Source organism: Alosa alosa, chromosome 19 (genome assembly GCF_017589495.1).
Source record: "Alosa alosa isolate M-15738 ecotype Scorff River chromosome 19, AALO_Geno_1.1, whole genome shotgun sequence".
In the NCBI taxonomy this organism is placed as follows: Eukaryota; Metazoa; Chordata; class Actinopteri; order Clupeiformes; family Clupeidae; genus Alosa; species Alosa alosa.
Genome location: NC_063207.1, coordinates 7,984,917 through 8,001,865, shown reverse-complemented (window position 1 = coordinate 8,001,865; position 16,949 = coordinate 7,984,917). Strand labels below are relative to the sequence as shown.

The 16,949-nt window shown below is 41.4% G+C and overlaps 1 protein-coding gene across 1 annotated transcript; it reads right to left on the bottom strand.

Annotated features, from left to right (window-relative positions):
* Window positions 1–624: 624 nt before the first annotated feature.
* On the bottom strand, window positions 625–8,593 carry LOC125283992 (syndecan-3-like). Its single transcript, XM_048227642.1, has 5 exons — window positions 8,331–8,593; window positions 5,726–5,813; window positions 4,521–5,575; window positions 3,083–3,188; window positions 625–2,476 (listed from the first exon to the last, which is right to left on the bottom strand). Exons 1-5 carry the CDS (start codon window positions 8,397–8,399, stop codon window positions 2,310–2,312), a joined length of 1,485 nt encoding a protein of 494 aa, XP_048083599.1. The 5' UTR covers window positions 8,400–8,593; the 3' UTR covers window positions 625–2,309.
* Window positions 8,594–16,949: the final 8,356 nt, after the last annotated feature.

The following is a 16,949-nucleotide window of genomic DNA, read 5'->3' as shown; positions in this document are numbered from 1 at the left end:
TGCTTTCCAGAGCAGAGAAGCTGTGAGATGTGGTGGTTTGGGTGAGACGTCCTCCAATCTTACTGTTTTTATTGTTGATTACTTTTGTACGGTTTAAGGTGCATTCTGTGTAGAGTGCAGACTGAGGGATGATCACCACCAATTATATTATATCCACCATTAGTCACGGTCTCATTATTATACACACTGACAAAGGCTGCAAGGATAAGATGTGTTACCCCTGCTGCTATGAGGTGAAAATAAATCAAAAAGAAAGGTTTTGGGAGTGCGACCATTTTCCGAACAGTCTGTTGGATCACACACCCACTGTAAACAAACAGAGTGCCGTGTTTTGGGGGGGAAACAAAAAAAAACAATTATACACCAAGTTTAAATGGAACCATGTCAAATGCATAGACGCCTCAGATGTCAAAATAAACAAAAATCCTCAATGAGGCATTGAGTTGGCTGCAATCTGAATCATGTGCGTAGACATAGGTACACTTATTACTCATGCGTATGTACAATGCTAAGGTTGTTACTGCATACTACTACATTTGTTCTAAGCAATATATGTGTGATGTGAGTGATGTCATTTCATGAGCAAATATAGGACTATCCGTAGATGACTGAATAGAGTTCATTAAAAAAAAAAAAGTCCTCCTTTATTGAACATACAAAATAGTCAACTACAGTTAACAAATAATGAAAATATGGCCATAATGGCCTCAAGCAACAAATCAAAAAGAGGTAGACAGGCCCAAACATGGATGTACAACTGATACTGGTGCTGTTACGCTAGCTTGGGACTGAAGGAGCCCCCCTTACCTTTTTCTTCAAAAGTACCGTCAAGCATTGTCTGGCGACTCTTAAGTCAGTATTAATGAGCTCCTTGGGACCCAAACGCAAGCCAAATTGAAAAAGTGACCAAAAATTAAATTAATTGAAAAATTCCTGCCGCCATCACTGGTCATTTCAAATGAATTAAGACTGCAAATTACACTCACGCCCACCCACCCACACACACACTTCTATACAATCTGCTCATCACAAACAACCAAAGACAGGACACAAACCATCACCACATAAACAAACATTCAAGACTCCAAGAAAAACCACTGAAACTTAACGTACACGTAACATATAACTAATTATTTCATGATTTAATGAAGGAATGTTTGACCTATTTTTACCCAGTACTGCACCGTGAGAGTGCATTGGATAAAAGGCATGCTGTTGCATGGTGCTCAGTACCAACATTAAGGAACAGAAAAGTAGCTATTCTGACTATTCTGTGCACCTCAAAAGCTGACACTAATATCTATTTCCCACCACGTCGATATAAGTGCTTGAGAGGAGTTAAAAGATCCAGTGTAGGTTTTTTTTTGGCATTTTAAAAATGTCTTCATATTGTAAGCCTTGAGTAAACGTGCATCAAAAATGTCCATGGTTAGAGAATGCAACTGTAAAAAAAAAAAAAAAAAAAAAAAAAAAGGGCCCTTAAAGGAACAAAGTTAAATGAGCCTGTGCTTATGCCTGAGGGAAAAGACTGTTTTTGACTAAAGAAGATCATATAAAACACACAGCTGCACCAAAACATACCACTTGTACAAACATTTGAGGCTATATCATTATAAGTGCTGAAGATGAAATAAAAGATCTATTTTTAGGTGATATGGGCATGTAACTTTAAAAAGGTCCCACTGCTCATATCGTCAGCCATAAGTAAACGTGAATCAAAAAAGTCCAAGCTTACAGACTGAAACTGTAAAAACCTAATAAATATATGGCCCTTAATTGAACAAAGCTTCATGAGCCTGTTGATCAAACAAAACATATAGGTGCACCAAAATATACCACTTGTTTAAAAATACAAAGGTTTCTAACAACAAATGTGAAACTTTACCCAGACTCCAAAGATCCCATTTAAGGCACCATGGCAATCCAGGATGAGCAGTGACTCTGCTACCACTCACAGTACAGCATAATCAGCCTCAAAGTGATGCCTTTGCATACAAGATGCAGTCCCATGGAGACAGTCCAAGAGTGGTCATTGTGTCCTCTTTTATAAAAGTCAATATAAATGTGTGTGGTTCAAATGTGAGCAGACTACAGCATGGTTAACGGTCAACTGGAAAATCCACTGACCAATGCATTGTCCCAGTGTCCATCAAAGTGCCAAGTCTGTTTGGATAAACAAGAAAAGGACTGATCGTTTGACAGAAAACGCCACTCACCAAGGAAGCAAGGAGAAGGATCGGCCCTGTAAAGAGGGCTGATTGAGCACGAGACGAGGCACTGTAAAATGAGGCTGGCTACAGGGCATGTCTTCATGCCAAGAATTCCTCCTGCCTCTGCACTTTCTGGTAATCTCCATTAAAGGGTTTGTGGTCCTCCAGTGCGTAGCTTCCTTCGTCCTTCTTCTTCATCCGATAGGCCATGATTGAGACCAGCATGACTGCTAGTGCTAGACCGACAATCCCCCCACAAATGACACCTGCACAGGACGAAGAATTTTATTACAATTATCCATTAATATTGTTATTTTACTTAGCCCATTGCCATCCAACTAGCTAAAAGCCACCTCTGTCATTTGCTAAATGTTGCTATGTTCTGAACGTCTGTATTTTACAGCTTGGATGTCAAAACATTGGATCTACTTCACAGATGTGCAAATAGCATACGGTACACGTTCTAAAGAACGCAGGACAATGGGAAATTCAACCAAGCAGTGGAATAAGAGCTAGTTAGAAATCTTAACATATTTATATTACTGGGGCCCAGCAGTTCAATACTGGAGCATGTGCCCCAGTAAAAAGGGTCTATCGATGTCCACGGGGCAAAGTATAAGATATAGTGAAAAAAAGAGAATGTCCGTGTTCGCACACCGAAGTAGCTCCCAAACTTTATTATAAAAACGGCACTGTTTCGAGCAAACAGTGTTTTCTTCAGGCTGGTGCGTAGAGATTCTTATGTTTCAACTATCCATCACTGCCTTATTTACAATTGGTTTCTTACACCGTTTTCCAATGTGTCCTATACAATTATATACAATGATATACTCTGTTGTGTTGGTACATTGGTAAGAGAGGAGTATCCTTGCCTGCCAAAACTTCTTTCCTCTCCAGAAGGGTCTGGTGGTCAGATGAACTCTCAAGAGACTTGGTATTGGTCCGCCTGATATCGTTGGCAAAGACAAAGTCTTCATCCTTATGAAAAAAAAAAAAAAAAAAAAGTTGTTCATTTTTCTGGACATGACAACAATTATGTTGCCTGAAATGGTAAACACATTGATAGACACACAGAGGCCCTGATTAAAGGTTATGGAATTTTTTTGCAAATCAGTATAAGTATTAAGTAAGAATATATACTCTTTTGATCCCGTGAGGGATATTTGGTCTCTGCATTTATCCTAATCCATGAATTAGTGAAACACACACAGCACACAGTGTACACACAGTGAGGTGAAGCACACACTAATCCCAGCGCAGTGAGCTGCCTGCATCAACAGCTGATTTCGGGAGCAGTGAGGGGTTAGGTGCCTTGCTCAAGGGCACTTTAGCCGTGCCTACTGGTCGGGGTTCGAACCGGCAACCCTCCGGTTACAGGTCCGAAGTGCTAACGAGTAGGCCACGGCTGCCAAAATCAGTGTATCATTAAATTGATAAAATGGCATACATCATCTACTTCCTACATCTACAGAGCTTTTACCTCAAAATAAAGGAATTCTACTTAGATCTGGGAGGAGTTTGTTTACAATGAACTTTCTACAGTATGGTCAAGGAGCTCTTCCTCACAGATGAAACATGGAGTCTTTAACATGTGCAAAGCAAACTACTTATTACTCATTAATTTTTATCTTTGTTAATCAGGGCCACAGAGACAGGAGGTGTAATATAAATGAGGGCTTACAAACGGCCTAGGCAAAATTTGGCACCAAGATAGTGAGAGAAAGTGGAATAGAACATTATGTGCAATATTCCAATATGTGGTTTAATGTTCTGCATTATGTCCAATATTCCAATATGTGGTTTAATGTTCTGCATTTTTCATTAGTGGGTCACTTTGACACTAAAAGTATGATTCTATGTAATGACTATGATATCTGTACTGTCCCTGTGTATATCTGTGTGAGACTATGTATTTAGATAAGCGGGAATATTATCACTTTGCAGTGTTTCACTGTTCTGCATAGCTGCATTAGTAGCGGTCTGCTCCTGATTGCCAGGTTGCCACTAATCAGAGTCTGATTCAGTGTAGTCCATGTGAGATGGGATGACCAAAGTCATCTTCCGTCAGCCTGGAAGGATACTTAAACCCTAACTATTTCCTTGTCTAGTTAGAGCAGCTGATGGATCTTTAGGTGAAGTCATGCTGTCTCTCCCTTGATGTGCATCATTGTAAATAAAATCTGACTGGGTCTCTATTCATCTGTGGTATCAAAATTACCATCAATAACATGCAATTATCAATTTTCCCTGATCAACCCAGGGAAACACCTCAGCATGTTTCAAGTAAAAAATAAAGAAGGATATACTTACAGGCTTTGGCCTCTCAACTCCCTTCCTGACTTTCGGGACTATGATGTCCACAATGGCAGTTGTGGTGGGGGCTAGTGGGGGCATATCCGTGGCTTCATCATAATTCTCCTCTGGAACTGAGGTCCCATCTTCATCTTCCACAGTCACTACTGCTGCTGTTGTTGTTGTTGTTGTTGTCGTTGTCGTCATCGTCGTTGTGCCTTCCACCACCTCCTCCTCCTCCTCCTCCTCCTCCTCCAAATCTATACTCGTCTCCTGCAGCGTAGTGGTGACCACTGTGACTTTTTCCTTACTGCCGGACACCGAGGCAGTGGTAGATTCTTTGTTGTCGATGGGAGCTGAAGAGGTTGTGGTGGTGGCTAGTGGGCGCATATCAGTGGCTTCCTCCTCTGGAACTGAGGTCCCATCCTCATCTTCCACAATCACTACAGCTGCTGTTGTTGTTGTTGTTGTCGTCGTCATTGTGCCTTCCTCCTCCTCCAAATCTATACTCGTCTCCTGCAGCTTAGTGGTGACCACTGTGACTTTTTCCTTAGTGTCGGACACAAAGGCAGTGGTAGATTCTTCGTTGTCGATGGGAGCTGAAGAGGTTGTGGTGGGGGCTAGTGGGGGCAGATCAGTGGCTTCATCTTCCACAATCACTACAGCTGCTGCTGCTGTTGTTGTTGTTGTTGTCGTTGTGCCTTCCTCCTCCTCCAAATCTATACTCGTCTCCTTCAGCGTTGTGGTGACCACTGTGACTTTCTCCTTAGTGCCGGACACCAATGTAGTAATGTCTACCTTTTCAGCAGGCGGGGTAGTTGTGTTTTTCCCTTCCACAGTGTCATGAATGTGAATGTGTGTGGTGTGATGGTGAAGTGTGTCTGAGTCAGAGGTCTCCATGGGAGGTATAATCGTAGTGACTGGAGATAACGAGACAGATATGTGAGACTTGTCGACAGCAATGGGAATCTTTTCAGTTGTTTGCTGTACAGTGCTGAATGGTGCATCTGTTATCGAGGATTTTTCAGTGACATTGATGAGTGTGACCTGGCCTCCATTGACATTACCCAAATCTGTGGATGAAAAGATTCAAAACAACTGAAACCTTTAAAAAGCAGAAGTGGGTTCACAAGTGTGTACACAAAAGGATGAATCATAATTGTACAGACAACATTGTTCCACATTTTCTGCTGAGGCATGTGGAAACCCAGCATAATGCTTACCATCTTCTCCTGAGCCAGAGCCTGAACCGGAGAATTCCGCGTCATCTCCAGATGTGTCTAGATCCTCTGGTGGGATGTTGGTAGAGGACTGAAAGGTGGAGACCATTGGATACTCATCAGTACTTATTATAAATGCCACATTGTTGCAACCAGACATTCCTGTACTATGACAAATGAAGGTCCTTTTTTTGACATGGACAACTGATTATTCTGATATACTCGATGGCCCTTATCTATCTTTTTGAAATGTGTCTTTTAAACTGAGGTTGTTCTAGGCATATGCCAACTAACAACTAGAAGTAAATCTTCACAGTGACATGAAATATGACGACTACATAAACGACGGTAAAGCTAAGAAATGCAACAAGCTACATTACAACTTGAGTGGTGCAGTACCACTCAAAACAAACATGTTTGATAGGAGAAGAGAAGGCGGTTTTGTTGACTAAAGTAGACAGGCTATGGTGTAAGCTTAATTTGTTCCTGCAAATAAATGGTCATCAACAACCATGCTAGATGATTTGTTAGGAGTTTGCATTAACATTCTGGCTACTACAGTATTTCACTCCACGGTCATCTGTTATTGGTAACCATTTGTCAGTGTGTAAACAGCAGATATTGTCTGGAATATGACTGTTCAGGTCTGACTGTGTACACAGCTTTCGCATAATGTACAAAGGCTATGGTTAACTGAGCAGTGATCTCCCACACCCAATAAAATGCTTGCGGACTGAAAAACAAGTATGTAAGTGTCCATGTCACTATAGATAGGCCTAATTATGGTGGGATCAGTTTATCCAAATATAGCAATGACTTGACTTCCAATATATGTACACACACACGCTAAAATCAATGGAATTTCTATTCTAGTTTCACTTTCCCCCCTCTTGTTGTGCTCCTGATCTATTCATTAAAACATGACATCACTGGGGTGGTTAAGTGCCCAACGAAGGTGACAAGGAGTTCTGTACTTCATTTCCAGGTATGACTCACTAACGTCTTTTAGTGAGTCATTCTCATTCTTTATCAGGTTTCAAATCCTGTGGATCAGGATATCTTAGTGATTCAGCCTTCCATAACAAGTTATATATCCCTATAATCAAACAATAATCCAATGTAACTGCGTAAGTCTTTCTGACATTTAGCTTGTAGACCTACCCTGAAAACAGTCCCATATTCCTCCAATTCATCCATCAGGTTTTAAAATGTGCTAAATATTTTAGAACCTCATCAGCAAACAGAAAAATGAATTCTTGTGTGTACCCATACATATCCCTTTAATGTTAACATTCTGTCTAATCCACTCACTCAGTGGCATCAGTGGCCATTGAAATATTTAGGGAGGCTGGACAGTTTCATAGTGCTAGGGTGAAGGATTGACACCATTGGGGCTAAACTTTTTTCAGAATTTTGCAACGGGCCTGTGGGCCATAGACTCTAAAAACCCAATCCTGATAACACTTTATATTAAGTCAAAAGCCTTACTTCTCTGAATCTGGGTTGACATACTGTGGTGACTGATGTACCCAATATATTGTCTTGTGTCTTGTAGTCTTTGCTTGACTAGTCTGTATGAATGACCCTTATCTACTTTGTGCACAATAAATGTGAATAGTTCAGACAGCAGTTTCATGTGGCACTTTGCAAACTGCATGGCGAGCACATGTGGTATGCTGTAAACCGAAATAAACCCACACTCTCAATTTGAAAGAACTATACTGTATCACAATACTTTTCCACTGTAAAAACACTGTTCTGTTTTAGAAATCTAGACGCACCCTAGCGGCGTCAATGATATAGGATGGCCCCGCCAGGCTACTGTTCTGTGGGCTCTTCTCACACAAATTTTTTTTTTTTTTTTTTTAAATAAGTTCAGAACCATTTTCGGATCATACGTTTATCCGTGACGATGGCGTATGGGGTCATCACTGAGTCATAGCCTACCATTCCAGAGAACAACACAAAGGTCATGTGTAGGCGGCTGTCTTAGGAAATCAAGCCTGTTAGGGCATGCCTTCACAGCGGCCAGAATAAAAGAATACGGGTGGAACTGGTCAAATGGAGCAATTACAGTAGGCTAGAGACGCAATGATCAAATTTCGTTATGATCAAAAACCCATCCTTTTCCTTTGATGGGTGGGTAGCCTAGCCCGGTTTTAGGCCTATCCAAAATAGAAAAGGTAAATTAAACGGCAACGGTAACCACTTAATTTCATTTAGCCTAACTAAACGAAAACACTTCTTTAGGTGAGTTCAGTAGCCTGCCAACACATACTTGTACACTGTTTCATATGACTGACGTAGCCTGTGAGGTATGGAGAATTTTACTCGGACGAGATTGGCTGTAATTCGCCTTTGTCGGAACACACCCGCAAAAACAGCATGCTGAGACACGAACTCTAGCCTTACTCATATTTAACTCGCATTACAAACGTGAAAACAATGGCAGCGTCATTTTTCCTATTAAAGGTTTCCTCAGTGGCCTAACAGGCGTGCGTAACGTTATATGCTATAAAATATTAAGTAGCCTAACTTTAAATACATTTGGCTGTGATTTAATTTAGCTTTATTCTCACAAGCGCCACAGTAAAACAAACCAACTCACCGAGAGAGCAGACACCAATGAGCTGATGTAGAAAACAAGTAGGCCTATCCTTGTCAAGTGAATCCTCATGGTCTTGAGATCTTTGTAGCAACCTTGTTTAAAGTTACGTATATAGGCTTACTGTGAAACAGAACAGTGATCCTTTCGTATTCGTTCACTTTGAAGATGTTTCAGCGGTTCTGTTGTACTGCGCTAAAAGCCAACTACAACTGTAATGAAGACTAATCTAACAGACACTTTACAACTTCCTTTCACCACACTGATTAACTTTAGCCCCTTCCCCCTGAACTCCACCCTCCTCCCCCTGAACTCCACCCTCCAGGCTGCACCAAAGGTGTGAACTTATCGGGCCACCCTTCACCAAATTTGGAAACATCCGCCACTCGCAGGGACTGACTTCTCCAAGAGTAAGCCTATAGCTTCCTTCCCCTGGTTGTACGCGCATGGGGGCGTTATTGAAAGTTTCTTTTTGTTTCTCTGTTAGTTTAGGTCACCTGCGCGTAATGAAGTGTTCTCGAGTGTTACATTAATGTCTACAACAAAATTAGCTTAATTAAAAGTGGTTCAATGCCCCCCCCCCATAAAGACTATGAACGTCCTAGTCATAACTCTCGATATTTCAAAATTAGCCTAGATCTAGATTTTTCTTAAAACAAGTTTTACATTTGACATTTTATAGAGCATTACACTTAAGTCCAATTCATTTGCATGTAAAATCCTCTAGGAACAGAAACGGAGAGCCCATATAAGGTGTTCTGTAACACATTGGATTGACAATCTAATTTTATTATAGACAAAGGAAGCCAAAGACAGCTATGTCAATGCAGCCACTAATGAAACAATTGTCTCAATGCAATCCAGCTCTGCAATAGGCTACAACTTCAAAAACACAAAGTGGATAGTGTCAATGCATGTTTATCATAAACAGTTTGCGCCCCACCCTCCTTATCGGCCTGAGCACTACTATGCTGGGCTAGGGCTATATTTCTAAAGCCTGAAACGGCGGCGACATTCAAGATTCATGATTCAATAATTGCCATACAACAGAAGTTGTTAGGAATTTGCTGCAGTGTGCTCTACAGTATAACAGACAAGACAACACCAAACATAGATAAGAAGCCAAAGACATAGACATAGACATAGACATCAGACATAGTACATTCATCCATGGCTCGTCCCTACATAGGCAAGAGTCAAAAGTGGCAGTTGACATTTTAGTAGAAGTTTACCCAAAGTTCAGGATTTAAGTTCACTTCCAAAAGTGCAAATATCACAGGGTGATGATGACAATAAATAAAATAAATATACTGTATATATTTCCAATAACTCTCCATCTCCAAGGATGGAGAGTTATTTAAAAGTCTGATTACACTACAGTATGTGCTATTTAAAAAGCGGGAGGTCTTTGTGTTAATAGCCCTCAGCCTTCTACATGGGAGGATCTTAAGGAGGTGGTTGGCAGGATGAGTTGCATCCAGCAGGATTTTCATGCCCCTGCGTTGCATGTGGGCCTTGTAGATTTCTGCTAAGGGGGTGAGTTTGCAACCTATGATCTTTTCGGCCGTGTGAACTATTCTGTCTAGCTGTAGCTTGTTCTGAAAAGTGGCATTTCCATACCAGACAGTAATAGAGAAGGAGAGAATACTCTCAATAGTGGCGTGATAGAATTGCAGCATCCCCTTGCAGGCCACCCCAAATTTTCTCAGCTGCCTGAGAAAAAAGAGCCTCTGGTGGGCTTTGCTAATGATACAGCTCAGGTTGTCTCCCCATTTCATAGAGGATGAGACTATGGTCCCTAAGAACCTAAAGCTGCCCACCCATGCAACATGCAACTGCGGGTGCACGTGTGTCCAAAATAACTCCTATTTTATTTGATGAATAAAACATCAATTAAAATTGACTATAAGCAGTTTATTTTGACAGACACTGAATATTTTGCGCTGTCACTAGCAGAAAATGAGTCTGCATACATTAGGCCTACAACCGATTACAACCAATGGCCCTAGCCTAAATACTGTAGAGTCTCACAAAAGGCCAGAGTTCAGTTAACGGGTTTATTAACACAAAAACAAGTGCAGGTATAGAACACAGCGGGCCGTGTCAGGCCCAGAACCGAAAAGAGACAGAACTTCCTCAACCCAATCCCTATATCCCCAGGGGGTCCAACCCTTCTCACCAGGCTGCCAATCATCAGCGTGCCCTGGGTTATACATAGCTGATTGACAGCCAGTCGCTACATTACCCCCTCACGTCAAAGTTCCTCGACCCTGAGGGAACAACAAATACACACAACACAACACAACACAACACAACCACTTTAAAAAAAAGTCTCTCAGATGGGCCGGCGGTCTTCTTCGCCTCTGGGGCCGAGCAGGCACCACCATATCACATGTGGGAGAGAGTGGCACTGGGGAGGGGGGTGTGGTGAAAATGTTTGGATGTGTGTCTGTGTGCCTATTTCTGGGCGTGTGTAGGGCCCAGTGCCCCTCCAGCTGAGGGGGTGCAGGGTGAGTAGTGTCTGGGTGGGGGCTGTTAGGGGAGGTCTGTGAGGGCCTTTGTGGGAGCTGGGGGTTAGCATCTCCGTGGTAGGGGGCCAACCTGTCTCTATGAATGGCCACTCGTCTGTCACGTGGAGGTAGCTGTACTCTGTATTCATGGGTTTCATCAGGTCCCTTTACACAGGTGTATTAATCAAGCACCATGCAGTCTGCATTTATAATCAAGGTGCATGATTGTATACACCTGTGGAAAGGGACCTGATGAAACCTATGAATACCGCCTCCAGTAGTCGCTCAAACACTCTACAGGGGCCTACCCAGTCACTGTCCAGCTTAGGGCAACAACCTTTTTTTTTCTGCGGGCTGTGGACCCAAACCAGCTCTAGTGGTTCCAGGTGGCAGCCCTTGTAGTGTAGATCGTAGTTTCTGTGTCTCGCCCCTGTGCTCTGCAGCTGTACGTGTGCAAAGTCGTGGGCTGTCTCTAGGCGGTCTTGCCGTCTCAGAACTTCCTCAACCATATATAATACCTCCATGTCCTCAACCCAATCCCTATATTCCCAGGGGGTCCGCCCCTTCTCACCAGGCTGCCAATCATCGGCGTGCCCAGGGTTATGCATAGCTGATTGACAGCCAGTCGCTACATTACGTTAATAAAACTAAATATGATGCGTGACGTTGGATTTACATTTCTGCTGTTTATAGTTCACTATGCCTGAAATTAGCCACGATAGGCCTAGGATTTTCATTGTTTTAACCACATCACCTGTCTACCTTACTATATCATATAATTGACCAACACCTTGTCAACTGCAGTGGCATTTTCTCCCTCTTCATTTCGCGTTTTTGAAGGTTATTCTCAATGTTGGTTAATTTCCTTATATAAAAGTGAAATGCTTTCAGTGTACCACAGATGAATACATTTCAAAGTGTAATCATATAAGAAATAATAATACACAATTATTATTGCTAGGCAATATTTACATTATGTCTAATTAAAAAGAATAATATAGTCAATTTGTCCAAAACTCTTGGTTTGCTTAGCATAACAAAAAAACAGAAATAACATAAAAAAAAACAGTGACCAATTCTCATGGTCTCTCTCATGAATCTTCATTCTCATGGTCTCTCTCACAATTGTAGTCATAAGAACAAAACACTTGTAGAAAAAAGTACACCTGGTTAGGAAGGAAGTTTGTAGGAAAGGAAGTAGTTGGCTAAACCAGGGTTCTCAAGTTTTGAGCTCAGCTTGGAGTGAGATTTTTGTTTTTTGTTTTTTTTGGGGGCACTCACTCGCACAAATATTTGGCTTTGTGTGCTCATTCAATGAAGGTAGAATTGAATAAAGACTTCTGGTGAGTTTGTTTATTTTTCAGGACAGTCTGGGATTTGTACCCATCTTGCATAGCTATGTCTCTTATGTCACCAGGAAGCATGTCAGTAGAAATAACTTTTCATATTTAGGTGGGATAGATTGGAATCTTGAAATATAATAATCTTGACGGTGGGATATTCTCACCAATTTATGAGATATATGTACTGAGTGAGACAAATAGTTTATTTATTAAGCTAATTTCTTTATTCACTTGAGTAGCCTATTGTCACTGAGCCATTGGACCAAGAATGTGCATGCTGAGACCAACTTTTTATTTTCTTTTTTTTATAAGGACAGCAAGTAGGCTACATTATTTTGGGTCGCTATTACATTATGATGGTTGGCAGCTCATTGTCTGCAGCAGTCGTGTATCTAGAAAAAAAATGTATGTGTAGCATACTCGCTCAAATTGATAACACTCATTGATAATAAGCTAATTTTCATTCATTGTTGACATGGTCCATGGAGGCTCAGACGGGTGTCCGATGAACACGCCGCTAAAAAGCACAAACGAGTGCGAAAGTTGCAGCCGTGACGACATGGAAAGTGCAGGCAGCCACGAGAGTGATTGGTCGTATAAAATGAACGTTGCAGATGTCTGGTTTACACAAAGATACAAAGACACAATCGACACAATCGTTCTATTTTTTGATTGGATGTAGTGGCTATTTTTATTATTATTATTTGGCCGGTGAGTGGTGCGCTAGTTCTGAACTCTGCGAGAAATCCTCTGGTATCCTTGAGCCTCTAATAATTATGCAGATACCTTGACACAGTAGCCTAATATTTCTGCGTGAGAAATGCAAGGTGTGGCCTGTGAGCGTGTGAACTTGTTGAATTGCGTGTGTCTCACGCCCATTGCGTGAGATTTGAGAACCCTGCTAAACACTGTTGTTGGTCATCTTTTGAGTCCACAGATGGACCTACATGGACCCATTACAATTTGCATACCGTGTGTGTGGAGAATGGCTTAATCTACCTGGTTCAACACACTCTCACCTGGACATGGCTGGCAGCATTGTGAGGATCGTGTTCTTTGATTTCTCAAGTGCTTTTAACACCATACAGCCTATGCTGTGAAGGATGCAGGTAGACACCTCGACAACTTCATGGATTACTGATTACCTGACTGACAGACCACAGGTTGTGAGAATGAAAGGGTGTGTGCAGGTAGTCAGCAACATAGGAGCACCACAAAGGACTGTGCTGTCTCCTTTTCTTTTCACACTGTAGCCTACACCTCAGACTTCCAGTACAACTCTGAGTCATGCCACCTGCAAGTTCTCGCACGATTCTGCAGTAGTCGACCACTTTGTGACAGGGTGCAGAAACAACCTGAGCTAAATACCATTTCAATACTGGGTGAGGAAGTAGAGGTTGTTGAGAACTACAAATATTTGGGGGTTCTTATAAACAATAAACTGGATTGGAGGTACAACACTGAGGCTGTGCAAGAAGGGTCAGGGCAGACGCTATTTCTTGAGAAAGCTTAGGTCATTTAATGTGTGCAGCAACATGTTGCAGATGAGTGTTGTTGCAAGTGCAATTTTCTTTTCTGCCATCTGTTGGGGCAGTAGCATTACAGCCAGGGACACTAAGAAACTGAATAAAGGAAGGCTGGCTTTGTGTTGGGGACAGCTCTAGAGCCCCTGGAGTTGATGGTGTAGAGGAATGCTGCACATACTGTCAAATATATTGGACAATACCTCACATCCACTATACAACTTACTGGTCAAACAAAAAAGTGTTTTCAGTTGGAGGCTACACCAACTAAGCTGTAAGAAAGACAGATACAGAAAGACTGTTTTACCCACTGCAAGAGCACTTTATAATGACTCCCCCCTGAGCAGAGAGAGAGAAATAATATTTTTTTAATAATTTATGTATGCATGTATGTAGGCCTATGTACAGTATGTGAATGCTGTGTTTGTATGTGCTGTTGGAACACTGTAATGTCCCTTTGGGGATGAATAAAGTTTATCTATCTATCTATCTATCTATCTATCTATCTATCTATCTTCATCTTTCACCGTTGCTGTCCATCTTGCTCACAAGCATGGAGTAGCACTAAACAGCTGCTCCACCACCAGTTCACGACACAATCATTATGTTTTCTTAATGACCGACAGTTCAGTTTAGTTTATAAATAAAACACACTGCTAAAGTGCCATAAGTAGGCTGGTTTACTAAATGACAGACAGTTGAATTTCTGAATAAAAAGCATTTTGGTGCAGTTTTGAAATCTTAAACGTGTAACCCCACATAAGCGCACAAGCATAACGTGGTTGCAGGTAGGGGATGTCCTATTTTTGAATTTTACCCGGATACAACGAACACTATTTTTGATTGGATGTAGTGGCTATTTTTTTTATTATTATTTGGCCGGTGAGTGGTGCGCTAGTTCTGAACTCTGCGAGAAATCCTCTGGTATCCTTGAGCCTCTAATAATTCCACCTGCAATGCCACCTGCAAGTTCTCGCACGATTCTGCAGTAGTCGACCACTTTGTGACAGGGTGCAGAAACAACCTGAGCTAAATACCATTTCAATACTGGGTGAGGAAGTAGAGGAGCGAGTATGAGTTCATACAGTCAACTAGTATGTTCAACTCTGGTTCAAAATATGCAGTATAATCCCTTTTCAGGTGGCGGCCATATTGGATTTGGCAGCCTTGTGGGTCTCTGGCTTGAGCACCCTGGCTAAATCATTTCAGTATGCCCTCAGCTGCATCTGTGCCAAATTTGGTCAAAACTGTCAAAACTGCTTTTTTGGGCAGCGTCCAAATTGGAATTGGAGGATTAAGGAGTCCAGATATACTGGGTCATAAATATAAATATTCCTTTGTGTTTCCCATGATCAATTAAGCTGAAAAAGACATCAAGTTTGTATTTGTAGCTCATGTGGTTCAAAAGTTATAGTCGGAACCCTTTTTCGGGCAGCGGCCATATTGGATTTGGCTGCCATCTTGGCCCCAAGGGTCGCTGGGGCTCTGGCACCCTAGCTAAATCATTTCAGTATGACCTGAGCTACAGTACATCTGTGCCAAATTTGGCGCGTTTAGATGAATTTGTGCGAAATGACCTATTTATGTGCTTAAGACCCCCACTATTAGAATGTTCAAAAACCCACACCTTTAAAGGAGCGGTTTGTAGGATTGTTACCGAACGTTCTGTAGGCCAAAATCAAAACACTGGTGAACGTTCTCAAGACTACCTAGACGTGAGTCTCTTCTGGGTTGCCAGATGTAATGAAGACTTACTGTAGCTAACGTTAGTCGACCTGCAGCTGTTTTAACGTTTCTCCAACCATGACCCAGCTACACATTACGGAAACAGTGAAAACAAAAAATACCTCTCTAACCAACGTAACATATATAGCTGAAGTTAGCGATGCAGATGAAGTTTAGCCTAGGCTTACATGTTGAGGAGAAATATGGCCAGCTCTGCGTCAGACTTGATATTCTTCGTTGGACGAAGATGTCGCCATCTCAGGAAGGCTCCTCTGATATAATTGGTTTCTTGTTTTATCAAACAATATTTTGGAAATGTGCCTGCCTCTCGTAGGCTACTCGTTCATGACTACAACTGACAGATGTTGACAGTTGGCCTTTGCTAATCTGGCAACCCAAATAGGAGAATGCACCAGCCCATTATTAACATGCTATTCTAGAATTAAATCGTTCAAAACATAAACGAAAATTCCAAAAGATTTCGCCCCGTAATTAATTTCTTTTACGGGTTTACGGGTTCATATGGGTTATAGTAATGTTGTCAAATAAGCCATTACTTCAATTTATCGTGTTTCCTTACTCTCTGACGACATATGGTGATCATTTTTGGAATGGTTACAATTTATTTTCCATATATTTCCTACATACTGGTCCTTTAATACAGACACTGGATGAGACAGACTTCCCCCACAAAGACACGGTCACACCTTTGGCCCACAAAGTCATTGTAAAGACCTATGAGTCATGAAAGTTCGTAGACGCACCCATTTGTGTGTGTTTGTATCCTGGACAAATGGACACTGTGATTTGATATCTACATAAATATGAAATACAAACTTGTATAGGTTTACTTGATAACCAGTTGCTATTGACTACGACTAATAAAATTCATGTCAATTTGTAGTTGTGGCGGTTGTTTGCAATTTGTTTTAAATGGTATATTAATTTAAGTCTATACACACACATGTTGATTTTGTGTAAGAATAACACAAAACTGTTGTGTTACATAGTGTAACAAAAGTAATGTGTTAGGAATAACACAATCTGTGTTCTCCCTATCTGGACATGATGTGTTTTTTTTTTAATAATACACAAATTGTGTTATTCATTTTAAGAATGTTGCTGAAAAGTTTTAGCTGGTCTTCAATTGCTGTAGCAGATAAACTGTGTGTCAGGGAAAAGTCCAGGATTAATACAACAAATTGTGACTCATCTGAACATGTTTATGAACGTGTCTGTGTGAATAAGGTAATTTGGGCATATTACTAAATGGGTATGATTATTAATTTTGCATATGACCTTTCATTACCCTGGAAAATCCAGAGTTCTCGCAAGAGCACAATTTGAATTGTCTCTGCGAGGCACTCTGGCAATGAGTAATGATGCACGTTACTTTTGCCTCTTGTATTGCGGGGAGCCAATCACATCGGTGTATCTTATAGGCGGGCCAAAGGCGAGCTAAACAGATGACAGTCATTGTGTTGTTCAATTGCGTCGAAGTCTGGAATCAGTCAGTAAACA